The 24,179-nt window shown below is 57.0% G+C and overlaps 3 protein-coding genes across 6 annotated transcripts in view; 2 read left to right on the top strand and 1 right to left on the bottom strand.

Annotated features, from left to right (window-relative positions):
• Positions 1-1,047: 1,047 nt before the first annotated feature.
• On the top strand, positions 1,048-6,243 carry tp53inp1 (tumor protein p53 inducible nuclear protein 1). 2 transcript variants are annotated; one of them, XM_076017072.1, is made up of 5 exons: positions 1,048-1,203; positions 2,555-2,818; positions 3,347-3,842; positions 4,236-4,295; positions 4,633-4,771. In XM_076017072.1, exons 2-4 carry the CDS (start codon positions 2,707-2,709, stop codon positions 4,267-4,269), a joined length of 642 nt encoding a protein of 213 aa, XP_075873187.1. In that variant the 5' UTR covers positions 1,048-1,203; positions 2,555-2,706; the 3' UTR covers positions 4,270-4,295; positions 4,633-4,771. The 2 variants fall into 2 exon arrangements, with proteins under 2 accessions (XP_075873187.1, XP_075873186.1); XM_076017071.1 differs by lacking the exon at positions 4,236-4,295 and having other exon boundaries at positions 1,049-1,203; positions 4,633-6,243.
• A 1,107-nt stretch (positions 6,244-7,350) lies between these two features.
• ccne2 (cyclin E2) lies at positions 7,351-12,030 on the top strand. 3 transcript variants are annotated; one of them, XM_076017081.1, is made up of 12 exons: positions 7,351-7,758; positions 9,035-9,082; positions 9,183-9,273; positions 9,375-9,431; positions 9,672-9,814; positions 9,900-10,035; positions 10,112-10,258; positions 10,382-10,477; positions 10,555-10,689; positions 10,766-10,877; positions 10,944-11,101; positions 11,186-12,030. In XM_076017081.1, the coding sequence occupies exons 2-12, from the start codon at positions 9,069-9,071 to the stop codon at positions 11,294-11,296; spliced, it is 1,200 nt and encodes a 399-aa protein (XP_075873196.1). In that variant the 5' UTR covers positions 7,351-7,758; positions 9,035-9,068; the 3' UTR covers positions 11,297-12,030. The 3 variants fall into 3 exon arrangements, with proteins under 3 accessions (XP_075873196.1, XP_075873194.1, XP_075873195.1); XM_076017079.1 differs by having other exon boundaries at positions 9,372-9,431; XM_076017080.1 differs by lacking the exon at positions 7,351-7,758 and adding an exon at positions 8,058-8,897 and having other exon boundaries at positions 9,372-9,431.
• Positions 12,031-12,657: 627 nt separating this feature from the next.
• LOC142882363 (neural-cadherin) overlaps positions 12,658-24,179 on the bottom strand; it is a gene marked incomplete at its 5' end in the record, with an annotated part of 17,443 nt that continues 5,921 nt past the window's right edge. The window contains 22 exons of the mRNA XM_076017078.1: positions 12,658-13,573; positions 13,748-13,908; positions 14,029-14,300; positions 14,379-14,559; positions 14,633-15,059; positions 15,143-15,312; positions 15,849-16,032; positions 16,243-16,354; positions 16,434-16,546; positions 16,698-16,825; positions 17,198-17,436; positions 17,565-17,842; positions 17,931-18,157; positions 18,238-18,422; positions 18,674-18,767; positions 19,547-20,543; positions 20,624-21,253; positions 21,395-21,675; positions 22,288-22,431; positions 23,030-23,216; positions 23,317-23,444; positions 23,719-23,968. Coding sequence (XP_075873193.1) covers positions 13,049-13,573; positions 13,748-13,908; positions 14,029-14,300; positions 14,379-14,559; positions 14,633-15,059; positions 15,143-15,312; positions 15,849-16,032; positions 16,243-16,354; positions 16,434-16,546; positions 16,698-16,825; positions 17,198-17,436; positions 17,565-17,842; positions 17,931-18,157; positions 18,238-18,422; positions 18,674-18,767; positions 19,547-20,543; positions 20,624-21,253; positions 21,395-21,675; positions 22,288-22,431; positions 23,030-23,216; positions 23,317-23,444; positions 23,719-23,968 — 5,913 coding nt within the window. The remainder of the gene's footprint in view (positions 13,574-13,747; positions 13,909-14,028; positions 14,301-14,378; positions 14,560-14,632; positions 15,060-15,142; positions 15,313-15,848; positions 16,033-16,242; positions 16,355-16,433; positions 16,547-16,697; positions 16,826-17,197; positions 17,437-17,564; positions 17,843-17,930; positions 18,158-18,237; positions 18,423-18,673; positions 18,768-19,546; positions 20,544-20,623; positions 21,254-21,394; positions 21,676-22,287; positions 22,432-23,029; positions 23,217-23,316; positions 23,445-23,718; positions 23,969-24,179) is intronic.

Here is a 24,179-nt window from a genome sequence, read left to right as displayed (position 1 = left end):
GACGACACCCCGGGGTCAACGACCTCCAGCAGGACACGACTGCTGAACATTAACCACCTTATGCAAGGACGCTGCTGCTGCTGCTGCTGCTGCTGCTGAGGAGCGTATTGTTGTGATGGCAGTACGCGGTGTCTTGTCGGTGACAACACCGCGCACTTGAACTCCAGATGTTCTGCTGATGAAGAAATAGGTCAGAGGTCAGAACCAGTGGAGCTACCACAGAGCAGAGAGCCGCTGTAGTTTGTCAGGGGGAATTTATTGATGGCTGCGCCTTCAGGGAAACTCACTGCTGGATGGTTTTTAATTTGTCTCACGATTTGTTGTGTAAAGTTTGTTGAGCTTTTGTACATTAAACCTTTTTTCTTACACAACAGTTTTTGTGTATGTGTGTTTTTCCGTGCGACTGATAAGTCGCTGTGGAAAAGTCCCGGACACCTGCGCGACCTCCCAGAACACTGCTGTGACGCCGCGTGATGTAACGGCGGCAGGGGAAAAACAGGAAGGGAGCCGTCGGGTCGGCGGCGACGCTTATCAGCGAGCCAACGTCACAGCTGGGAAAGATCTGGGCCAGCGTGTCGGGGCCCTGAACCCACAGGAGGCTGTAAACACCGGGCTAACGTGGCACAGGACGCTGTGATTGGTGGGGACGGTCACCCTGTGGTCTGAACCCACTTCAATCAGCACGCCTGCTTTTCATCTAGCAAACATTCAGAAACTATTCCAAGTGTTCTGGTTCGACCCGTTGGAGAAGGAGGGGAGGAGGAATGTAAAACAGGAAGCGGTGAAATTTAACCCGGAAGTCAGCGATGTTGTGTAACGCTTGTGTGTCTTCGGAACTCTGCCCAGTCATGTCCTTTCTCGGCCAGGTCACGTGGGTTGGTGACAGCCCTCAGGTCTCTCCGTGATTGGTCGACTCGCTCTGCCCGTCCCCACACTGCTGACGTCACGACGATCAGCTGTTGGAGCTCCACAACAACAACAAAAGAGGGGAGCAGCAGCAGGGAGGAGACGGAGGAGGAACCACAGCGGGACTCGCAGGAACTCTGGGATTTATTTTTTTTTTAATTATTGTTATTATTATTATTATTATTATTATTTCTTCTGAGAAGAAACACCAACAGTGACTTCTTTGTTTAATCCGAAGAAGAGTTGTGTCGCTACCTCAGTCCTGGAGCCTGGATCGAGTCCCCGGTTCCGCCGCAGGTGAGCTCTTTGTTCCTGCTCCCCGGAACCGTTCATTTCTACCCACTGCAAAACTTCACATCATAGCAGCGGCGGCTCGAACCCACTGTGCGCCAGTGCGCTGACCGAGTCTGGCCGAATCTGAACCAGTCTGCTCGGAACAGGAAGCCTTTTCCTGCCGTTTAATTGGTCGGAGCTAGCTAGCTAGCTGCTAGCCATACGCTAGCTAGCTGCTGGCTAGCAGCGCTTCCCTGCTGAAATATCCATTGATTGTGGTTTTATTCGCCCGACAGTTGAGGAACAAGTTGTCTAGAATCTTTGTGTTGTTGCGTGAGGGTGTTGTGTTGTGTTGTGTTGTGGAGATGGAGGTGCAGCAGCAGCAGGAGGTGTCGGGTTTCACCCCCACCCGCATCAAAACCCCATCCCCCAACCAACCCCTCCTCCCCCCGCTGCTCCACATTAACTCACACATCCGGGTAACAGCCGCTCAGGGACCAGAACCCTCCGAGCCGAGCCGAGCCGCTCCGGTCCGGTGTCGGTTTTGGGTTTCCAGCAGCGGCGGAGACTCACTTCAGAATTGGATCTGCAGGACTCGCTGATCCGAATCCGAATCACCGGATCGAACTGAAGCGCATATCCCGTTTAGCGACAATGTGTCCACATTAATCCAGATTTACTCACGCGCTCATTGAGCCTGTACCTGAGGTTCGGAGGTTCTGGTACCGGTTGGCCAGAGGATCACACTTCTGGGTCTTTGAATGCAGCACCTCAGATGACGCAACGGCCTCCAGAAACTACTAACAGCTACAATAAACATTCCACAGCAGTTCGCGCGCGCGCGCACACACACACACACACACACACACAAACACACACACACACACACACACACACAGTTGTATCGTCACAACGCGCCACTGAAGCTGCTAAAGTCAATATTTATCAGCCAAGATAGCCGTTAGCAGTAGCCGCTACTCGGAGCTAATGTTTAAATGTGACATCTGGAAAGTGAGTCAGACGGTGTGAGTCACCCGGTTCACGGGCAGCTGAACCGGTCCTTCAAGTCGCTGAGACAGACGAGGAGGATGAACCCGTTGACAGCAGGTTCTGGCTGCTGCAGCTGCTGTTCTAAATAAACACACCGACACCAGCAGGCAGCCTGAGGAACTTCACCGTCTCACTACATTACCCAGCAGCCCCGGTGCCGTGCGGCACACTCGTATAAAGAAAATAAACACTGCAAGAACCAAATCTTTTGATTTGATATCGTTTGTTGTATTTTGCGCCCCCTGCAGGAGGGCCGGTCTTGGTGCGATTGATTTGTCTTGTGTGTGTGATGTTCTCACGTGCCTTGTGTGTTGCGTCTCCTCAGGGAATCTTTGTCTACTTTTGCACTCGTCCCAACCACCGCCATGCCCCGCCCACTTCCGACGCCCCATTGATGCACTTTAACGCCGCCGCCGATGACCGAGGACTGTGTCCCCACCAGTAGCCCGTCTCACTCCCCCTGCTGGACGTCCGGAGATGTTGCAGCGGTTCGCCAGCGCTCTGTTCGGAGGTGACGCGGAGGAGGTGATCGGGAGCCGAGCTGAGGAGGAGGAGCAGGAGGAGGACTGGATCCTGGTCGATTGCCTGGGTGAGTCTCAATCACTGATCAATAACAAGAGCCAATACATGCAGTGGACCTCAGCCAGGGAGGGAGTCCAGGTCTCTGACCCTAGTCAACACACACACACACTGTACTCTGAGCTAAGCACTTTATCGTTAGCCTGCTAAGCTAACAGCTACGGCGCAGGTTTTTGGTTTCCTTAAAACGTAGGTGTCAAACTCTGGCCCGTGGGCCAAATGTGGCCCCCGCGAGGCCAATATTAAATCACTACTAGAGCTGCTAGACCGCTAATACTACATATCCCAGAATGCTCTGCTGGTATATTGACAGACCGCTCACACACAAGGGACATTTTCTTGATGCACTTTTGTTCTTGCCACTCCCAGGCATCAGCTTGAAATGTTCATTAAAGGTTCATTATGATCAGTTAATTATTTTCTTATAATTTCCAATAATCCACTAATCTCCAAGGACTGGAGTAGAGCCACTGGACTGCACCACTGCGCAGGATGTTTCTCTCATTAATCCAAATGCTCCCCCCTATCCCCCGTGCAGCCGAGGCGTGCACCACCCAGCCAGGCCACGCCCCCTCCAGCCTGGCCACGCCCCTCCAGGAGGACCAGGATGGTGAGGAGGACCTGGTGATGGTGCCCTGGCCCTCGCGCTCTCCCAGCCCCCTGCTGCGCTACGCCTCCAGCACCTCCCTCCACTCCACTGATGAGGAGGAGGAGGAGGAGGAGGAAGAGGAGGGCGGCTTCCTCCGCCTGGACGCCCCCCCCATGGCGGAAAGCTGGCTGGTCACGCCCCCTCCCTGCTTCACCGGCGGCGGCAGTGGCCAGCAGGTGGCGGTGTCCTGCGGCCCCCTGGAGAACCTGCTGATCGAACACCCCAGCATGTCCGTCTACGCCCGCCACGGCCTGCTGCTGCGCCGGGGGCGGGGCCTGCTGCCGGAGCAGGGTGCCCCCTGCTGCCCCAAGACCGCCGCCGCTGCCACCGCCAAGGGGAAGAGGAAGGACCGCCGCCGCCGCTGCCGCCGCCACCTGGCACACAGGTAAACACACAAAACACAACAGCAAAGCTTTTAACCAGTGTTGCAGTCCTGGATGTTGGTCCTGGTCTCAAGACCACCTTTAAGGGTCTGGGTCTGGTCTGGGACTGGGAGGCATTTCTACTGGGTCTGGTAACACTGTAATAACACTGTAATAACAGAAAGGAATCCAGCTGCTGCCGTGTTTCCCTCTGGTGGTGACACCCAGAATGACACCATGTCCCCTTATTCCCAGTCCATTGATTTTTATTTTTTTTTAATATTATGAAGCAAAGTTGTTTTTTAAAAAAATGGTTGAAAATAGTTGACAATGCAGCAAAATGTCGAAGGCAATGAAATGGAATTTTAAAAAGATTCTGGTCATTTTCTTCTGTTATTTTTCTTTAATATCTGCAGTCTTGGTCTGGTCTCCGTGCTCTCTGGTCCTTGACGAGGTCTCGGTCTAATAGTGCTCAGGTCACTGATTTATTTTCAGTCTGTCAATAATGAATATTTCATCATTGTAAAAAAAAATAAATAAAAAAAAATAATCCCATTTTACATTGTTTGACTGATCAGCCCAATAAAGTGAAAATGTCTGGAGTGGGTTCAAATTTTGTTCATTTTTATTGGATGGTCATAAACTTTGTTTAATTGGTTTTCAATGATTGTTGTGCTTTGATTATTTTTTACAATAACTGCCTCTGCTAGTCAGAGTAGTTTTATAGAGCTACATAAGACAGATCAATAGATAGACAGATATTGAACATCTACATCACACTGCCTTTGGGACTCACTCTGTCTCCCCCTGCAGGCCAGAGGCGGCGGTGCAGCAGCGTCGCCCCGCCCTGCGCTCGGCCCGCTGCACGGTGGCGCTGTCGGCCGTCAAGGTGTCCCAGCCGCTGTCCCGCAACGCCCTGCGCCGCCTCAACCTGCTGCGCCCCCTGCAGGCCGGTGCCAGGAACCTGCAGCAGCCCAGCCAGAGGCGCCTCAACTTCTGAGACCCCCCTCCCCACCCCCCTCCACCCAGCCCCTGGTGACATCACTGGAAGCCAGGACTGGCCACGCCCCCCTCTCCTCTGCTCTCTTCTTCAGCACCAGCAGCAACATGGCCTCGCTCTCCCCAGGCCTCATCTGATTGGACGATTCTTTTTTTAAATCTTTTTGCGATGAGCTCATATGGCCAGTGAGCGAAAAGACTCCGCCCACTGAAGGAGGGGCGGAAACAGGAAGTGGCAAGATCCCCCCCAGCACTCCCTCCTCCCTCGAACCGCAGACCAGATTCCAGGTCATGTGACCTCAGAGGAGCTGATGACATCATCGCAGCTGCAGAGCGCCACAACTGAACCTGCCCCAGATTTCCCAGAATGCCTCAGTGGTCGGATCAGCCACTGCTGCTGGTCTCCTAAGTTGACCTTGGTTGACCTTTGACCTGGTGTCAGTCATGTGATCAGGTGTGAACTTGACTTCAGGTGCTCTTCCTCAACCTCTTTAGGACCTTCTCCTTTCTTCCAGCAGCTCAACCTGCCTCTGACTTCCTCCTTCACCTCTTCTTCCTCTCCACTTCTTCTTCTTCTTCTTCTTCTTCTTCACTTCTTCCTCTTCCTCTTCTCTCCTGTTTTTCCTGGAGGAAGTCGTAGAGATACGCGATGATTGTGAGGGAATTGACGCGTCGAGAAAAAAATGAAAAGAAAGTATTAAAAAAAATTCAAATATTTTTGAAAAGACAAAAAGTTGATTACATATCAGTATGAAGTCAGTGTGTATATATGCGTGTTTGTGATTTGTGCGGTTGTTGTATTGCACGGTGGTAGAGTTGTGTTAGCGTGACGGAGATGCAACGAGATTCTCGCCGTTGTCGTCGTCGTCGACGATGCGTGTCGACATTTGTGAAGTGAATGTGCAGGTCCTTCTCTCTCAGGGTCACAGCCAATCAGCTGCCGGCTGAAGGTTGACTCCGCCCCTCACGCTCTGGACTTGTCGCTCTTCGCGTGTCGTGTTGTCAAACGGACTTTTCCCCTCCTCGCCGGTTCCGGTTGGCGCCGTTGAAGAAAAGAGACTTTGTGCTGGAGCCGTGAAGCTGCCTGGACCACCAGGGGGCTCTGAGCCTTTCTTCTTCTTCTTCTTCTTCTCTGGTTTGAATGTCTCTCCAGCTTCACCATGGCGTACGACCGCTGTTTTGTGTTACTACTCAGAACCTTCAGTCCGACGGCTCCGGAACCGTCGGAGCCTTGAAACGGATTTCGTGCCTTCCAGGTTCAGCTGCTGTCGTAAAGGTGCAGCAGTGAACGACTGTGTTGTGTGTTTGTGTCCGGGGGTGGAGGTGATGCCACATCACTCACTAATAACTATGCACCACTGGAGGGCGCCGCTGGCTCCACAAACCACAGAATTGATGTAGCAGAACCTTTTATGTCCTTTCTTTCTTTTTTTTTTTTTTTATTTTAAATCTCTTTTTCTAAAATCAAATTTGAAGAATATTTTGTGGCATTTTCATTTCTCACGTTTTTTTACATTTTATTTTGTGTAGTTTACTGGAATAGTCCAGCACCTTGCCAAAAAAAAAGGAAAAAAAATGATTGGGAACTTTAGCATTAGGAGTTTATTATTTATAGGGGGAAGTTCCAGCGTCACGGATCAGTTCACACCGGGTTCCAACTGTCAGTGAACGCACCTCGTGTCTGTATTAGCCTGGAATAAATGTTTTCATACCCACCTGTCTGTCTGGTGTGGTCATACAGCTACACACTCATACATATACACACAACAGTGCTGCGATCTGCAATGGGATCGTCATAAACACAAACTAAACATTGTTTTGCTCTCTTCACAAAATCAATCAATATATCGATTAATGAAATCAAATCAATGGGAAGTTGATGGTTAAAAAATACTAATCTTTTTTTTAAGAATTAAAGCTTTATTCTTTTAATTTGAAAATTCAATATACAACAAACACAAAGGGAAACGTGTCAGAAAACACACATTAATATGACATCATCATACTCCCAAGTCTCATCACTAAACAAACAAAAACAAAAGTACGGAGCCCCTGAGTGGCCATTCGAGAGAGAAACAATAAAACAATTGCTAATTCGTGGCCACGAATTAGCAATTGTTTTATCACTCAGGGGCTCCGCACAAAAGAGAGACAGAGAAGTCAGAAGTGATCTGAGAAACTATCACGCTTCCGTAAAAATAAATAAATAAATAAAATAATAATAATAATAATAATAATAATAATAATAATAATAATAATAATAATAATACGTTAATATTAAAAAATAATAATAATTATACTTCAGCTGCAGAACTTGTGGTTCAGCGATGCAGTTCGAAACGAGCTAGTTGACAGCTGCGTCACGTGCTCCTTTTGTTGACATCCTGCGAGAGGAGCACGCGGCAAACGCTGCCCGCGCTCTCATTGGCTTGAAGTCAAACCTAGCCCCGCCCTCCACAGCTCTGAGGCGGAAGCTGAACCTGGCTGCACCGGAGAAAAGGGTCGATCAACGGCGAACCGCCACCGGGCCGACCTCGGTTCCGACTGGACGGGGCTCCTCAGGTCCCTCCGGACTCGTTCGACCTCAACCGGAAACTACGGCAAGCGGCGTTTGCTTCAAAAACCTTCCCGCCTGATTCAGAAACTCCACAAACCGCTAAAGCTGACACTGACTCGGCTCAGAACCGAGTCGGTGTCGCTCCGGCGGTCCATCCAGGCTCCTCGGCCCGACACCGTATTGGAACCGGGTCGGTTACCGCCGAACCGGAAGACGCCGTTCGGTCCGTCCGGGGCAGATGTGCGGAGCTGCTCGGCCAGATCACTGAGCGCGGTCCTGGGACCGGAAGCGGACATGCGCAGTGGCTGTCTGCGGGCCCGGGCGGTCTGCAGGGTTGGCGCCGGCGCCACCAGCTGATCATTCATTCATCCAGCAGCGCAGAGGTAAGCAGCAGCAGCAGCTCCGAGGAGCTCCGGGACGCCTTCACCGACCAAAAGGCTCATTTAGATCCACTTTTACAACACTTTTCTACCGCCGTAGTCCTGCGTCCGGATGGCTCGCTGGCCCGCGTCGCGGAAAAACCGCCTTTTCTGGCCGCTTTGGCTGGGAAAAAAAGCGGCCGATGATCGAAACTTCCGCCGCGCTTCGACTGAAACTGTGCAGCTTTTAAACGGAGCTTCTTCTTTAATCAGGGCCCATCTTTGTCTATTTCACCTTTTTCTTCTTTTTTTTAGGGTTGTGATTTTGTTGTTTCTCGACAACCGTTGTGTAGTGTTTGTGTGTTTGTGCTGCTGTAACTTTCTTCAGTGTCAAACTGTTGCACTTCCGTGAAGTCACTACAGACAAAGTGCAGTTTCCCCACATTGCTTGGGGTGTTCTCGGCGTGTATTTGGAAGCTGGCGGGCATCGGTCGGAGTTGTGTGTGTGTGTGTGTGTGTGTGGATGAGCTGGTTATTGTTGACCTAGTTAGCAGCAGCTAAGTGCTAATGACTAGCCCCGCCTGGCGCCCATCCAGTGGCGCCTTCTGGGCTTTGTGAGGCTGCTGCTTCTTCTTCTTCTTCTTCTTCTTCGTCTCCTTCCACTCCTTCCTGTCTTATTTATATACCTTCCTACTTATACGACAGACAGTTTCCCTCCACTATCGGCCGGTGTGGTGGTCTCGAGGCGGGCTTTCGAGCCCTTTTTCCCCCCGCCGCCAGAGGAGCTTCAGCCCGGTCGAACCTCCCGCTCCTTTGGCGCGTCTTTGAAACTTTTCAATCAGATTAGCTGGTGGTGGTGGTGGTGCGAACCTCCGGACGGGCTTCAGCACCACCGGGGCTCTCCGGAACCGTGTGTCCGGGTCTTGGGCTGCTCCAGCCAGCCGCTACCGGAATCTATTTTCCGCCGTTTTTGTGTATTGGCGGGCGGGCGGGCATCTCGGCGGCCCCTCCTCCCGGCTAGCTTGGCGCTAAGCGAGCTTCAACTTTTGTCTTGTTTCACCGAAAGCGACACATTGTTCTGGTTCCGGCCGATGCACGAGGCCGCTGGTGAACCGAGAGATTTAGTAGTTAAAGTCGTCTTTCACCGGAAGTGCAGCATCTCGGTGGGGATTTCGTTTGTGTTCAGCCTCTCTCTCTCTCTCTCTCTCTCTCTCTCTCCCTCTCTCCCCCCCTCTCTCTCTCTCTCTAACTGTGTGTGTGTGTCTCTATCTCACCGTGTCTCCTTCTCATCCAACAGCAGCAGCAGCAGCAGAGTCAGAAGATCAGCTGGAACCATGTCTAGACGCAGGTGAGACTTCTGGTTCTCCTCACCTGGTCCTAACCTCCAGCAGCAGCGCCAGCCACTGTTTGACCACCGCCACTCACTCGTCTTGTGTTTGTGTCTTCAGTGGTCGCATCACTCTGCAGGTCAGAGACTCCAACACTCCGGAGCCGGTGGTCAGAGCTCCGCTGAAGAGGAGGAAGCAGCCTGAGGTGGGTGTTCTCAGGAGGCTCCTCGGGGAGCTCGGCTGAGGTGTGGAGTCTCCTCGGTCTGACTGACTGACTGACTGACTGCTCCTCCTGTTTGTCTCCTGCAGCAGCAGCAGCAGAAGAAGAAGCTGCAGCCTGCTACCAAGAAACAGCACTATGAGATACAGGTGTGTGTCTGAAAACTGAGGCAGCGGTCAAGTTACGCAATGTCACGGGGTGCTGCAGTACCACGTTGTGGCCACTTGGGGTCACTGTTGACCTTGAACTAGAAAAAGTTCCATTCCAGCGGCTTGAGTTGTGCAGCGCTGATGGATCCACGTGACCAACAGTGATGTCCTGAAACCCAGAATCTCCTTCTCCTCCTCCTCCTCATTCTTCTCCTTCTTCTCCTCCTCCTCCTCCTGCAGAAGTGCTGGGCGGAGGACGGTGCCAGCCCCTGCGTCCTGATCGAGACGCCCCACAAGGAGCTGGAGCCGGCCGACCCGTCCTGCTTCAGGCAGTACCAGTTCAAGAACCTCTTCGTCAAGCCCTCGCCCCTCCCCAGCCTCAGGTGAGCGCCGCTCGGCCAATCGGGACAGCGGCTCCCGGGTGGAGGTCAGAGGTTAAAGGTCAGCGTGGGTGTGTGTCTCTCGCAGCTGGGCCAGTCCGGACGACGTGTGGGTCAAGATGTTCAACAAGGAGCTCAAGTACGTCCACGACAGGAGCTACCTGCAGCAGCAGCCCCGGCTGCAGTCCAAGATGAGGGCCATCCTGCTGGACTGGCTGCTGGAGGTAAGGAGGAGGAGGAGGAGGAGGTGGTGGAGGAGGTGGGGGTGGAGCCTGGTGCTGAGCCGTCTCTCTGCTGCAGGTGAGCGAGGTGTACAGCCTCCACCGGCAGACCACCTACCTGGCCCAGGACTTCTTCGACCGCTTCATGCTGACCCAGGAGGACGTGAGGAAGGAGAGCCTGCAGCTGCTGGGCATCACCGCGCTCTTCATCGCCTCCAAGATAGAGGTGAGTCTGACTCCGCCCCTTCCCCTCCCCCTCCCTCCAAACCGCGCCTGACTCCGCCCCTCCCTCCAACCGCTCCTGACTCCGCCCCTCCAAACCGCTCCTGACTCCGCCCCTCCCCTGCAGGAGATCTACCCGCCCAAGATCTTCGACTTCGCCTACGTGACGGATGGCGCCTGCGACGTGGACGACATCCAGCAGACGGAGCTGCTCATGCTAAAGGTCAGAGGTCGAGCGAGCCGCTCGCTGTGGAGCTGTGTAGAGTGAGGAGGTGCTAACTGCGTCCCCGCCCCCCCCAGGCGCTGGACTGGAACCTGTGTCCCGAGACCCCCATCACGTGGCTCAACCTCTACGTGCAGGTGGACGCCCAGCAGGACGGACACAATTTCCTGGTTCCTCAGTTCTCCCAGGAGACCTACATCCAGATCACACAGGTACTGGAGCCCCGCCTCCTCCTGACAGAGACTCCCCCCATACCCCGTACTGGGCTGACCTCTGACCTCTCCACAGCTGCTGGACCTCTGCATGATGGACATCGAGGCCCTGGACTACAGCTACAGCATCCTCGCCGCCGCTGCCTTCTACCACTTCTCCAGCCTGGAGGTCGTCCACAAGGTCACAGGTGAGTCCTGGTCTTGGTCTTGGTCTTGGTCCTGGTCCAGTCTACTAACCTCCCTCTGTCCGGCAGGGCTGGCATGGGACAGCGTGGCGCCCTGCGTGCGCTGGATGAGTCCCTACATGGCGGCGCTGGGCTCTGAGGCCACGCCCCTTCTCAAGGACTTCCCCAAGGTCAAGGCCGACGACCGCCATAATATCCAGACACACGTGGCCTACCTGGACCTGCTGGTGAGTAGGGACTGACTCACTCACTCACTGACTCACTCACTCACTCACTCACTCACTCACTGACTCACTGGTTTGTCTCCACAGAGAAAGGCTCAGATGCTTCAGTCCAGCGTCTCCAACCTTCAGATGTCCCCTGTCGCCGCCGCCGCCGTCCTGACTCCGCCCAGCAGCACGGAAAAACCAGCCAATCCCTGAGCGGGAACTGCAGCGGCCCTCCGCCTCCTCCTCCTCCTTCTTTTCATTCCTTTTTGATACTTTTATTGTTTGAATCAGTCACAGTATTTTTGAAACACTACTCAGCCGTCGTCGCGTGGCGACGGACTGACAGGAAGTAGCTGTGACCGCTTCCTGTCAAGCAGCAGGGCCACACATGCGTGCCATGGCCTTTAGGGGGCGCTTCAGTCCCTGGTGCTACTCTGAACTCTGAGCCAAAAAAGAAAAAAAAAATTGCTGGTTTGCTGGATTCTCAGGAAAGCTTGTGCTTTGGCCAGTAGGTGGCGCCGTGCTGTGGCTGCTCTGCTCAGAGACGTCCTCTTTTGTTTTATTGTATTTTTTTTAATTTGTGTTTGAGCTTCAACTCGGTCGTTGCGCTCGTGTGTTACCTACCTGGGAAACTTGAACTGCCACCAGGGGGCAGAGTTTTAACTTGATGTATTTATTGATGAGCCTCAGCAGGTTGCAGGCAGGGCGGGGTTCTGATCGCTTTGAGGAGATATTTATTGTCCTGCTGCCTCCTGCAGCCTGGACTCCAGCCTGGACATCTCAGTGCCTTCGCCCAGAAATGACCGTCTCAGCCACTGGCTCCCAGTGGGAGGAGCCTCCAGGCTCATGGAACCAATGAGATGCAGTCAATAAAGAAAATGAAAAAGAATGTATGTTGTCTTTTGATATTATGGGATTTTGTTTTGTAATAAATGAGAATCTGAGAATCTCTTTTGTCTGCGTCAGTTTCATCAACGCTTCAGAGAGCTGCAGCTGCTGCAGTGGCCAGCAGGGGGCACAGCTCTGCTACCGGAGCTTCCTCCTTCAGCTGTTTTGCTCCCTCAACAATCAATACCAAACACTTACATTTTCATAACGATGCAAAACAACACGTATTTGAATGTCAATGTCAACTGTAATTATCTTCTGTTTCCTCTGAGTCTACATTTCTATTTTCTTTATTTCCTTTTAATATATTTGTCCTTCTTTTGCACTGTAGTGTTGCTGTAATGGTGCAAATTGATGAACAGGTGAGTTCTCTTCTAAACAGGCCCAGGTGTCACCCTAAGCCAGACACAGCCCTGGTGGACCTCCAGGCTGGACCTCCTGGAGAAGCGGTCCCACTAGCTGCTGTCTGACCTACATGGGCGGGCCTCCAGCCTCCAGCCTCCAGGCATTGGTCCTCTCCCTGCTGCAGGTCAACCTGATGAGGTTTTGACCCGACGCCTCCAGAGGAGTCTTCTCCACTAAACATCTCATGTTCAGTGAACTTGTGAGTGACCTTCTGAGTGCAGGAAGTTAGCAATAGCTGCTAGCAATAGCTGCTAGCTGTGGAAACGAAGGAGAAGATTGCATTCAGGGGGGAAAAATATTTTTATTAAAACTCTATGTAGCTAACAGACAGTCCAAGTCACCTTGTTCTCCTCTAACCCTGAGGTCAAGGTCATGATGACGACCTCTGATTGTCCTCCAAACAACCTGAGATCCAGCAGCTGAAGACGGTTCCTGTCTGGTCTTCACCGCCACCCTGTGAAGGGCTGAGCTGGACCTTGTGAACCACTTCCTGCCACTCGCTGCTGGTCTTCTGAACCTGCAGATGAGTGAGAGGTCGCTGTGCTGTCATCAGCCTTCGCTTGTCATTCTTCACACCACCAGCAGGGTTGCTCCAAAAGATGTTTTCTTTTCAAACTTTATTACAAAACATTTAGAAAAATAAAGAGTCTCTGAGTCCTTCTAACGAATGAGTCAACTAGCAGTGGCGCCCCCTGGTGGTGGCTGCCCTGGGCCCTGCTGGTACAGCAGGCTAAGGGTCTGGAACTTGGGCCCCCATTGGCTGAGCCTGTCGTAGGCCACGCCCCAGGTTGGCCCCTCCTCCTCCCCCTCCTCTCCCAGCGAGCTGAGGCTGCCCGCCGGAGACCCCGCCCCCTCCACGCACCACACGTGGAAGGAGTCTGGGGGCGTGGCCCGGCCGTCGTGGTCGGCGTCCCACACCATCCCGCACACGTAGCTCCTCAAGTCCACCGGGTGGCGCCGCCACACGCTCCGCTGCTGCTGCTGCTGCGGGGGGGCAGTGCAGCGGCGGCGGTGGTGGTGGTGTTGGTGCGTGAGGCCCAGGTAGGTGGCGCCACCACTAGGCGGCCCCTCCCCCACGTCCCCCTCTCCCTCCTGGGAGCCCGGAGACGACTTGATGAGCGGCGCCGTGGTGCAGGAGGAGGAGCGGGACCAGCTGGAGCACAGGGGGCGCTGCAGCTCCGTGATGTCGTAGCCGTCCTGACAGGAAGTGAGACGTCAGAGTGTGTGTGTGTTGCTGTGTCTCAATCCAGGGTCTGCGTCATTGGAAGGAAGCGTCCTCCGTCTGAAGGAAGCGTCCTCCCAAGGACCCGGCCCAGAAGGACCGACATCAGGTGTGTGTGTGTGTGTGTGTGTGTGTGTGTGTGCACCCACCTGGTCCTGCTCGCCCCCCCCCTCCTCGTCGTAGTTGAGGATGTTCTCCCGGACGTCCTCCCAGCTCTGCTGCTCCACCGGCAGCTGCTGGTGGACCCCTCGAGTCCGGAACTGGTTCCTGCTGCCGGTCTGGTTCCACACCGTCACCGCCACCAGAACCGCTGCACACACACAGACACGTTCTTTTCTTTTGTATTGTTGCTGTAATTATGCAAATTTCTTCTTCTTCTTCAGTTATTGATCAGCTGTCAATCAGCGATGGATCCTGTGGTCGTTCTCACCGAAGAAGACCAGCAGACACATGCTGATGGCCAGGATGGAGCTGGGGCTGAGGGCGGCCAGCCGCTGACCTTTGACCTGGCCCAGCTCGCAGCGCCGCCCCCTGAAGCCGTCGGCGCAGCGGCAGCGGAAGCTGTCGGCCGCCAGCGGCTGGCAGACGCCGCCGTTCCGGCAGGAGGTGGCGCTGCAGGGCGACGGGACGCAGCGGGGAGCCGCCGAGGAAGAGGAGGAGGAGGAGTCATCGTCCAGGAGGGTCAGCTGACCACCGGGGCACCTGGGAGACAGAGGAGGAGGAAGAGAGTCACCTCTGGAAGCCCCGCCCCCTTGTGGCCAGCCAGCAGGTGGCGCTCACATGCACTGGTGCTTCCTCCACAGGTCCACGCAGCGCAGTGGCCTTCGGCACGGTTGGGCCCGGCACGCCTCGCTGCCGCAGCCCGCCGTCACGCCCCGCCGCTCCAGAACCACGACCCCATCCAGGCTCCGCCCGTCCAGGGGCAGCAGCTGGCCGTCCACACGCACATCCCGCAGGCAACCTGCAGGGGGCAGCACACACGTGGCAGAGGTGGAAACGCACGAGCGGGTCGGAGCTCCTGAAACCCAACTCACCCTGGAAGTCCTGGTTCTGGTCCAGGTCCCCATCTTGACCCTGCTCCTGGTCCTGGTCTTGGTTCTGGTCCTTGTCCTGGTCCTGGTCCTGGTTTTGACTCTGCTCCTGGTCCTGATACTGGTTCTGATTGTGACCGTGTTCCTGCTCCTGTCCCTCGTTGAGGTCCTGCTCCTGGGACCGGTCCCACTCTGGCCCACCCCCGACAGTCACGCCGTCCGGGTCCAGCAGCAGCTGGGTTCTGCTGCCCAGCCGGGCCTGGACCTCCCTGTCTCCGCCCCCCTGCTCCAGCCGCAGGACAAACAGGTTCCCGTAGCGACGGAGGCCCACCTGGACCCACTGGCCCAGGTCCAGCCGCTGGCCCGGGAGCTGCAGGCGGTGGGCGCCGTCGCCCAGGTCGGCCCGGACCGCCAGGTGGCCCTCTGAGAGCTGAAGGGGGGAGGGAAGGAGGCGGGTGAGAGAAGAACCAAGCTGCACCTGCAGCCTCACACCTCAGCCTGTGATTGGCCCACCTCCAGGACCAGGTAGTGGCCGGCCTGACGGGACGCCAGCGCCAGCAGGGTTCCTGAGGCGGTTCTGGTTCGGAGCAGCAGCTGGACGCTGGTGTGGTGGGAGGAGCTGCTGCCCCCCCGCAGCTGGAAGCGCAGCAGGCTGCCCGGGTCCAAGGAGAACTCTGGAACCACTGAGGAGAACACAGGGAGGTCCTCACCACTCACACCGAGAGGTCACGTGCTAACGTGGCTAACAGCTAGCTGACGCTTCCTTGGAATTTTAACGAGTCATCAGGACAGCAAACAAATGTAAACAAACAAAAGCAAACATAATTAATTTCGGCTTCTGATCTTCACACCATTCAGTGGAAACACCTGCAAATCACTTTGTCGAAATTTTAGAAACATCGCTTTTATTTTGTGAAAAACTGCCGCGGTGACGCAACTCCTGCCGATGACAGCGAGCTGCTACTGCTGGAGGAGCCTAGCTGTGAGTTATTAACTAGCAACATTTGCCAGTGCGAAAAAGCTAGCTAAACTCTGCTACTGCTAGCAATGCTTGCCAACACTCAGAGCTAGCTAAACGTGCTAATAGTTGGGCTAGCTAATGTTAAAAAAAGCTGCTTCCATGTTAGTGATCTGGGTTCAGAGAGTTTTTCTGATCAAGGCACACACACACACACACACAGACACACACACACACACACACACACACACCCAAACCCACCCATGTCACATTTGGGGCCGCTGTGTCCGGGCTGACACTGGCAGCTGAAGGAGCCCCAGGCGGTGGCGGTGCAGGAGGCCTGGGCTCCGCAGGACGGGCCGCCCGCCGTCACACACACGCCGTCCGTCAGCCTGCAGCCGGCCGCGCTGTCCACACTCTCACCTGGAGACGCCAGGTCGTACACCTGGGCAGGAGGGCACACAGTCAGCTGACCTGACCGAGTGAGTGAACCTTCTTTTTTTTTTTTTTTTTTTTAAGCTGCAGCAGGTTCACCTGCAGGGGGCGCCAGACCAGAGGTCCGACTGTCAAACAGTGCCTCGGCAGTGACCGCTGGGTGAGGTCACTGGTCACCAATAGGGGGCGGCAGAACCTACAAAATTCCCACACATGCTACCTGAGTGTCCAGCTGCAGGTTGCGGATGCAGCCGCTGTAACCCTGGTGGTGGCGCTGTGGAGTCCCGCCCTTCACTCCTCCCAGCTGCAGTGGCTGGAAGACGTCCAGGTACCTGGAGGGAGGAGGGGCCGGTCAGACAGGAAGTGGGAGGAGTCATGATGCCGCTGACAGTGTGTTTTCCCCTCCCCCACCTCTGCTGCCCAGGTGTCTCTCCTGTTGCTCTGCAGCCAGGCTCCTCCCCTTCCTGGCTGGCTCCGTCCACTGGCTCCGCCCCCTCACAGCGGTCCAGGACCAGCTGCACCGTCTGGACGAATCAGAGGAGGACAGTCAGACAGCCTGGCAGGGTTTCTCAACCACTGGACCGTGGCACACTGATGCACAGCGCTGGTCAGGTGATGTGCGCCAGTGGGTGGGGGGCCTATTCAGCTCTCCTCCACGGCTCCGCCCACTCCTACCTTCCCGTCGCTAGTGATGTCGAGGCGGTGCCAGCGGTGGTCGGTGACGGCGGGCGCCGCCTCCAGCCGCAGGGTCAGCGTCCCTGAGCCGTGGTTGATGCTGAGCACCGGAGCTCCACCCCTCAACTCTGGAAGACAGAAAGAGGCGGAGACGCATTCACAGCATGCGTGTGTGTGTGCGTGTGTGTGTGTGTGTGTGTGTGTGTGTGTGTGTGTGTGTGAGACCTCATGGCCGTGCTGTTGGACCAGGAAGTGGTGGGAAGTGGGAAGATTTTTCCGCCAGCACTGTGACATCATCAGGGTAACACAAGATGCTAACCCACTAGCGGCAGCAGCTAACGGGTCTCCAGCAGCTCCTGCCATGTCACCTCTGTGATGTCACAAAGGGACGCGGATGCCTATGATGCGAATATCGCATAACAACAGGCAAATGTGGGGAAGTCTGAGTGCCGTTTAAAAGGACGCAGGGCCATAAAACGGCCACAGGAGGGGGCACTCACCCAGGGCCAGGAAGTCCTCGGGCTGGTGGGATTGGCGGCCCAGCGGGCCCAGTGGACCCAGCGGACCCAGCGGGCCGTTGTACAGCAGCAGGCCGTCAGCGGAGTCGGCCAGGAACTCCAGGGACAGGTGGGAGTGGAAGCAGGGCCCGAGGGGCGGGAACCAGGCGTAGCCCCGCCCACCGAAGCTGCGCCTGGTCTGCTGGCACTCAGGACCGTCCAGCAGCGGAGGGCAGCGGCACCTGAGGGCATCGACCAATCAGACGGCAGAGTACAAGCAATGTTTCCTTGAGGCACTTGAATGGCTGCACTTCCATTAAAGGATGTTGTGATGATTGTCTGGGATGAAGGTGGGCGTGGCTCCACCTACCTGTACCCCAGGGGTCCATCCTGGCAGGTGCCTCCGTTGAGGCAGGGGTTGGTGAGGTGGGCGGAGCACGGCAGGTGGAGCCTCTGCCGGCCGCTGCAGCCACACTGGGCGGCAGAGGAGGGCGCCAGCGACACCAGCGAGATGTTCCCGCTGCCCAGCGCCGAGGGGGCGTGGCCAAACGACACCTGGGTGCTGCAGCCGCCCGACCCGCCGCAGTCCGTGTGCGGACAGTCGTCCACGCCCACCTGAGAGATGGCCACGCCCACAACGGCCTCCAGCTGCGGAGCAGAAGCAGAGGTTCAACTTGCTGTAAAAAAAAAATGACCTTCAGTCCTGACCTTTGACCTTTGGCCCGCCCACACCGACCTTCGCCCTGTTGGCCTCCATGGAGCCGAGCAGCTTCTCCCGCCGGCTGCCGTCGGCCGCCACCCACACGTCCACCGACTCCGCCCCCGGTCGGCTGGCTCCGCCCACTGAGAAGACGTGCACGTGCTCAGGAGGCTCCTCCAGAACTTCGGCCAGGACTGCAGTCAGACGGCTGAACGGGCTCTGCTGGCTCCCCCTGCTGGCGAAGAACTGCTCCACAGTCAGGTCTGCAAAAAACAATAGGAGGCGGAGCTTAACGGGCGGCAGGAGGAGGGGAGGCGGGCCGTGCCACGTGGTGGAGACTCACTGCTCAGGCGGAGGGAGGCGGAGCTCTGCAAGGCCTTCGGCTGCAGCTCCAGGACGTCCACCTGAGCCGTGCAGGTGACGTCGGGCCAGACCGGTTCCGACACCCGAACCTGCAGCCGGTAGGAGCCCACCGGCGCCCCCTCTCTGACGCTCAGCACCCCGGAGGTCCGGTTCAGGCTGAAGAGCCTGAGGTGGAGGAGGAGTGGGAAAAGGATCCGATTGGATTTAGAGGGGGAGGAGCTACAGCCATGATCCAGCTGCCACAGAAACAGGAAGTTGCTGACAGCTTCACGTTTCATCCAATCAGGTGAAGGCAACCTCTGAGCGAGCGACCAACCAGTGAATGCATCAAATAGAACCGAGGATATTTGTCAGTGTTTAAAAGCACAAGGGAAACAGTCAATCATTGGACCAGAGCTAGTCCCCGCCCACCCTACCTGGGGGGCGTTCCCTGGAAGCTGTAGACCTTCTGGCCCCAGTCGTCCAGGTCGGGGGACTGGACTCTCCCCAGCACGGTGGAGGGCAGGAAGCCTGGGGGGCAGCAGAGCAACACAGGAGGTCACTGGTGGCCTGAGCGAGAGCGCCCCCCCCTGGACGACCAAGGGGGAGACACGCAGCGGGCCGGATGTGGCCCGCGGGCCGTAGTTTGGGGACCCCTGCGCGAGGCCGTGGAATCAGCAGCCACAACCCACCAGCCAGCTACAGTACCAATATTACCAACACTACCCAAACTACCAGCCTCCCACACCATCCTAACTACCACTAACTACCAGTCAGCGAAACTATCAGCTGCTCCAGTGTTGCAGGTCTGCGGTTGTTTCTTCATGCCAACTGGTGGAACAGCTGGATGGTCTGCGGGGTACCAGTGCGTACTGCGTGTACTACTGTGTACTATTGTGTACTACTGTGTACCGCAGTCCTCGGAGGGAATCCAGCAGCAGAGCGTTTCTGGGAATCCCGGTGGCTGCCAGATGGTCGGACCCTGGTCCTGAATAAGTCACGAGGCTGTCGGCACTCGACCGTGACGAGCAGAGATGTTAACACGAGGAGGGCGGTGCCCTCGAGAGGAGGCGGAGCCCTCCGGAGGACGCTTCCTGTCTGACTGCTCACACTACGCTACGCTGGTTGCCACAACCGTGCGACATCTTCCATCAACCATCCATTCCAGTAACCATCCCGAGGAAACAGCCAATCAGGAGCCAGTGACGTCATCAAACAGAGCCGGACACAAAAAACCTTGAATCAGAAACCTGGTGGTTCCGAAGACCAGGTCCAGGCGGGAGGGAGGTCTTCCCCGAGGGAGGTCTTACCCTGGCGGCTGTAGACCACGAAGTGGGCGTGTCCCGGGCCGTGCGGGTGGTCGTTCCGGTCGCCGATGATCACGGTCAGCGTGCTGGTGGCGCTCGTGGGCGGAGACCCGCTGTCGGTCATGAGGATGGGCAGTCGGTACTCCTTCTGGCGCTCGCGGTCGAAGGTCCGCAGGGCGGTGATGGCGGCGCTGCCGTTACGGAAGTCTGTCAGGTTGAAGCCGGCGGCGTCCGAGGTGAGCGGGAGGAGGCGGATGGAGTAGGGGGCGCCGTTGGCCGAGGTGTCCCGGTCCACGGCGTGCAGAAGGGGGGAGGTGCTGTTCATCCGGACGGCCTGCGGCGCCGGCGTGTTCTCCCAGACGATGGGCCGGTAAGGCACCTCGAACTCCGGCCCGTTGTCGTTGACGTCCAGGACGGTCAGCACCACCGCGGCGGTGCCGGTGAGGGCGGGACGACCGCCGTCCGTGGCCAGCACCACGATCCTGTGCTGCCAGACCGTCTCCCTGTCCAGAGGATCAGCCACCACCACCCAGCCCGACTGGTCCACCAGAAACTGGCCGTGAGGGTCCGACTCCTCGGAGATGCTGTAGGAGAAGCGTCCGTTGGGTCCTGAGTCCGGGTCGGACGCCGTGACTTGAGCCACGATGGTCCCCACGGGGACGTCCTCTGACATGGCCGGCGACTCGTAAAACTGTGGCAGGAAGACGGGGGCGTGGTCGTTGGAGTCCTCCACCCGGACCAAGCAGTGGGCCAGGCTGAAGAAGTCGGCGTCCTCGGCCTTTAGGGTCAAGTTGAAGGACCTCTCCTGGGGCTTCTCGAAGTCCACCTTCTTCTGGAGCTTGATCACACCACGCCGGTTCAGCTTGTCCGTCTCCACCCAGAACTTCCTGTCCTCGTCGCCCCCCACGATGCTGAAGGTGACCACGGCGTTCTCGCCCTCGTCTCCGTCCATGGCAGAGACCACCAGGACCTCGCTGTTGACCTCCAGGTCTTCTGTCACCTGGAACACCAAAGAACAGCGCTCACGTTAAAGGTCAGGTCCCGCCGCAGCAGAGGGAGGTGCTGGCCACAACCACTGACCTGAGCGGCATAGAGCTTCTGCGTGAAGACGGGCGGGTGGTCGTTGACGTCCGACACCAGAATGGTGGCGGTTCCTGTTCCCGCCAGGCCTCCTCCGTCCCTGGCCTCCACCACCACCAGGTAGCGCTGCTCCGCCTCCCGGTCCAGGGAGCCCAGGACCGTGTAGATGGTCCCGGTGCTGGCGTTGATGGAAAACAGGTCAAGGTTGATGTGGTTGCGGACGTTCTTGACGATGCTGTAGGTCAGCAGGGCGTTCTGGCCCTGGTTGGGGTCGTCCAGGTCCACGGCCCTCATCTCCATCACCGAGGTGGCGGCGGGCGAGTTCTCCGCGACCTCGCCCACAAAACAGCCGTCCACCTCCAGCGCCGGGCAGGGGAAGAACGGCACATTGTCGTTGACGTCCAGCACCTCCAGGAGCACGTCGGCGAAGCCGGTTAGCCCCGCCCCCTCCTCGTCAGTGGCCAGGACCAGGAACCTCCAGGCCGGCCGCTCTTCGCGGTCCAGCCGCTGCTGGGCGAAGATCCTGCCCGTGTGCTCCTCTATGGCGAACTCGCCGCCAGCGCCCTGGCCATGCAGAGAGTAGCGCAGGGCCTTCTGGTCCGCCTCCTGGTCCGGGTCTCTGGCCGAGACCTGCACAAGAGGTCAGAGGTCAGAGGTCAAACGCTAAAAACTTGTTTTCCTGCTGACCGACCAGGCTTGGACATCGTGTCTGAACTGCAAGCTGCGAGGTGGCTAGCTGCTAGGTGGCTAGCTGCTAGCAGCGGCTCTGACCTCCAGGATGAGGACCGGCTGGGCCAGCTCCTCGCTGACGGCGGCCCGGTACTCGGTCTGGCTGAAGACGGGCACCTCGTCGTTGCGGTTCACCACCTGCACCTCCAGCAGCGTCTGGTTCTCCCACTTGCCGTCGGACGCCACCAAGCGCAGCTCGTAGCGCTGCTCCGTCTCGTAGTCCAGCGGCCGCGCCACAAAGACGGCGCCCACCTCAGGCTCCACGCCGAAGTGGCCCATGGCGTTCCCCGCCGTGATCTGGTAGCGCAGCTTGGCGTTGGCGCCTGGGGGGGCGGGGGCGGGGCGAGAGACAACAGCTGCATGTGAAAGCGGTCAGTGTGTGTGTGTGTGTGTGTGTGTGTGTGTGTGTGTGTGTGCACGCGCACTCGCTGTGCTAACAGGCTAACGGCAGATGATGGACTTGAGATAGGAAGACGAGACGGCAGATGGTCAGGTGACCTCTGGAGACAAACACCGTCTGTGAAGAACTTCATCAGCCCCCGAGTGTGTGTGTGTGTGTGTGTGTGTGTGTGTGTGTGTGTGTGTGTGTAATAGAGAGAGGCCAAGTCCATATGGCCATGCTGATCATCCTTAGGGAGGGAAACCGCTGGAGCCTTAACATCAACACACACACACACACACACACACACACACACTGGTGCGGCTGATTTCATTCGAACCCTAACATTGCCATTGAGGTCAGACGTGCACTTCCTGCAGGAAGTGACTGAAGTTTCTTCTCCGGTGCAGGAGGTCAGAGGGCAGCGACCACATGGGGGCGCTGTGGTCGGTTCCGCTGCAGCTGCTCCACAAAACCAACACGGAAGACGAAGACCGCCGGAGCTGCTGCAGGTGAAGGAGAGAGGAAGAGGAAGGCGCGACTTCCTGCCACTCACCCTCGTCCTCGTCGTTGGCGGTGACGGTGATCAGGACCACGCCCACTTCCTGCCCCTCCTCGGCGCTCACCTGGTACAGCGGCCGCGGGAACGACGGCGCGTTGTCGTTGACGTCGGTGATGAAGATCCGGACGTAGGCCGTGTCTGAGCGGGGGGAGGAGCGTGTGGAGGTGTCGGGTCAGAAGGTCGGCGGGGTCAAAAGGTCAAACTGGGACAAAGTCTCGGTCCGACATTGATTCTGATTGGACTAGAACAGTGAACCTTTTTAATGTGGAGCCAAACTACCTGAATGTGGAACAAAGCAAAGCTGAACGCAGGGAATTGTGGGATTTGTAGTGTTAGCGCGACATGTGTTGTAGTCCTACCAGCCGGCCAAATATAATGACACTGCGGGCCAAATTTGGCCCACGGGCCAGAGGTTTAACGCTTATGCATTATGAGAACTGGATAGCAGACTGGTAATATAGTGGTGAGGTAAATCTTTTCTAGTGGCCACTCGGGGTACTGCAGCCCAAAACCCAATGGGGCCCAAACAGCATTCTTCCCCCCTAGACTGTTGTTGTAAAACAGCTGACAGGACGACCTTTGACCTGAAACACGGTTTGCGATAAACATTTATATTGTTGATTCTTAAGTCTTGGACTTATAACTTTCTAAAATCGACGCTAATGCTACTAGAAGTAACCTGAAGGCCAGGTGTGTGTGTGTGTGTGTGTGTGTGTGTGTGTGTGTGTGTGTGTACCAGTGTTGGGCTGGCCCTGCTGGCCCTGTCTGGCCGACTCGCTGCCGTCCTGTGATTGGACCTCAATCAGGTAGGCGGCCTTCTGCTCGCGGTCCAGGGCGGCCCGGGTCACCACGGCGCCGCTCAGCGGGTCGATGGTGAAGAACCGCCAGTCGCCACTCTGGTCCTTCAGGATGGAGTATCGGACCTGCGGAAGAGGAGGAAGAGGAGGAGGAGGAGTAGATGTGTATGTACGGGGGGCTGAGGGGGGGCGGGAGCACAGAGGGAGGCGGGGTCGGAGTCCTCACCCTGCCGTGCCGACCCGAGTCCAGGTCGACGGCCGACACCTGGACCACGGCCGTGCCCACCTGGGCGCCCTCGGGCACCGCCGCCTCGTAGGTGGAGGACAGGAAGAAAGGAACGTTGTCGTTGACGTCTGGAGGAGGAACAGGAAGTGACATCAGCGCAGCGGCGGTCAGTGCGTCTCGCGCCGAGCTGTTTAGTCCACCCGAAACCATTACACTTCAAAATAGAGACTCCGCCTCCACAGCTCCGCCTGGTGGAGCAACACTTTGATCCTTGGATTAGTGGGCGGAGTCAAGTCCACCCCTCACTGAGGCCTTCCAGCCAGCCAATCGGCACACCCGCCTTACTGTAGTTTGAGGGCAGCATCGGGCCCCGCCCCCTCGCCCCTCCTCCCTCCCCCTCACCTGTCACGTTGACGTGCACCGTGGTGAAGGACGCCAGCGGCACGGCCGCCACGTTCTGCACTCGCACCCGCAGCGTGAAGCTGGGCGTGGCCTCGTAGTCCAGGTTCTCCGCCACCAGGAGGGAGGCCGAGCCCTCGGCCCGGTTGGGCTTCAGGTAGAACCGAACCGGCATGTTGGTCTCGGCCACCTGACCCTCCTCCAGGGTGTAGGTCACCCGGGGGTCGCCCATCGCCGAGGTGGCCTTGATGGTCTGGGGGGGGGGGGGGAGACACAAAATCATGCTAAGCCAGTTTGCTAAGCTAACACGAACCGCACTCACGTGACGTCGCCCCCCCCCACTGGTGTGGAGTGATGGTGCAGGACTGGAGAGACCCAACAGCACCGTCAGTGTCACGCTGCAGCCAGAAGGTGGCGCTCTACTGAGGCTGAGCAGCGTTTTCAGTGATGATGATGAGCTGCAG

This window comes from Nelusetta ayraudi, unplaced genomic scaffold (assembly GCF_046127955.1).
Source record: "Nelusetta ayraudi isolate G7.1 ecotype Tasmania unplaced genomic scaffold, CSIRO-AGI_Nayr_v1 ptg000257l, whole genome shotgun sequence".
NCBI classification, from domain to species: domain Eukaryota; kingdom Metazoa; phylum Chordata; class Actinopteri; order Tetraodontiformes; family Monacanthidae; genus Nelusetta; species Nelusetta ayraudi.
Note: the sequence above shows the minus strand (reverse complement) of the source record. Positions and strands in the feature narration are given on the sequence as shown.

What these genes read in the sequence shown, in the direction of transcription:
- tp53inp1 (XM_076017071.1), top strand. Translation starts at nt 2,707, where the DNA reads ATGTTGCAGCGGTTCGCCAGCGCTCTGTTCGGAGGTGACGCGGAGGAG. An exon ending in GATCCTGGTCGATTGCCTGG is followed by an intron (nt 2,819 to 3,346) that starts GTGAGTCTCAAT and finishes TCCCCCGTGCAG; the next exon opens with CCGAGGCGTGCACCACCCAG. An exon ending in CGCCGCCACCTGGCACACAG is followed by an intron (nt 3,843 to 4,632) that starts GTAAACACACAA and finishes CTCCCCCTGCAG; the next exon opens with GCCAGAGGCGGCGGTGCAGC.
- ccne2 (XM_076017079.1), top strand. An exon ending in TCATCGCCTCCAAGATAGAG is followed by an intron (nt 10,259 to 10,381) that starts GTGAGTCTGACT and finishes CCTCCCCTGCAG; the next exon opens with GAGATCTACCCGCCCAAGAT. An exon ending in CCTACATCCAGATCACACAG is followed by an intron (nt 10,690 to 10,765) that starts GTACTGGAGCCC and finishes ACCTCTCCACAG; the next exon opens with CTGCTGGACCTCTGCATGAT.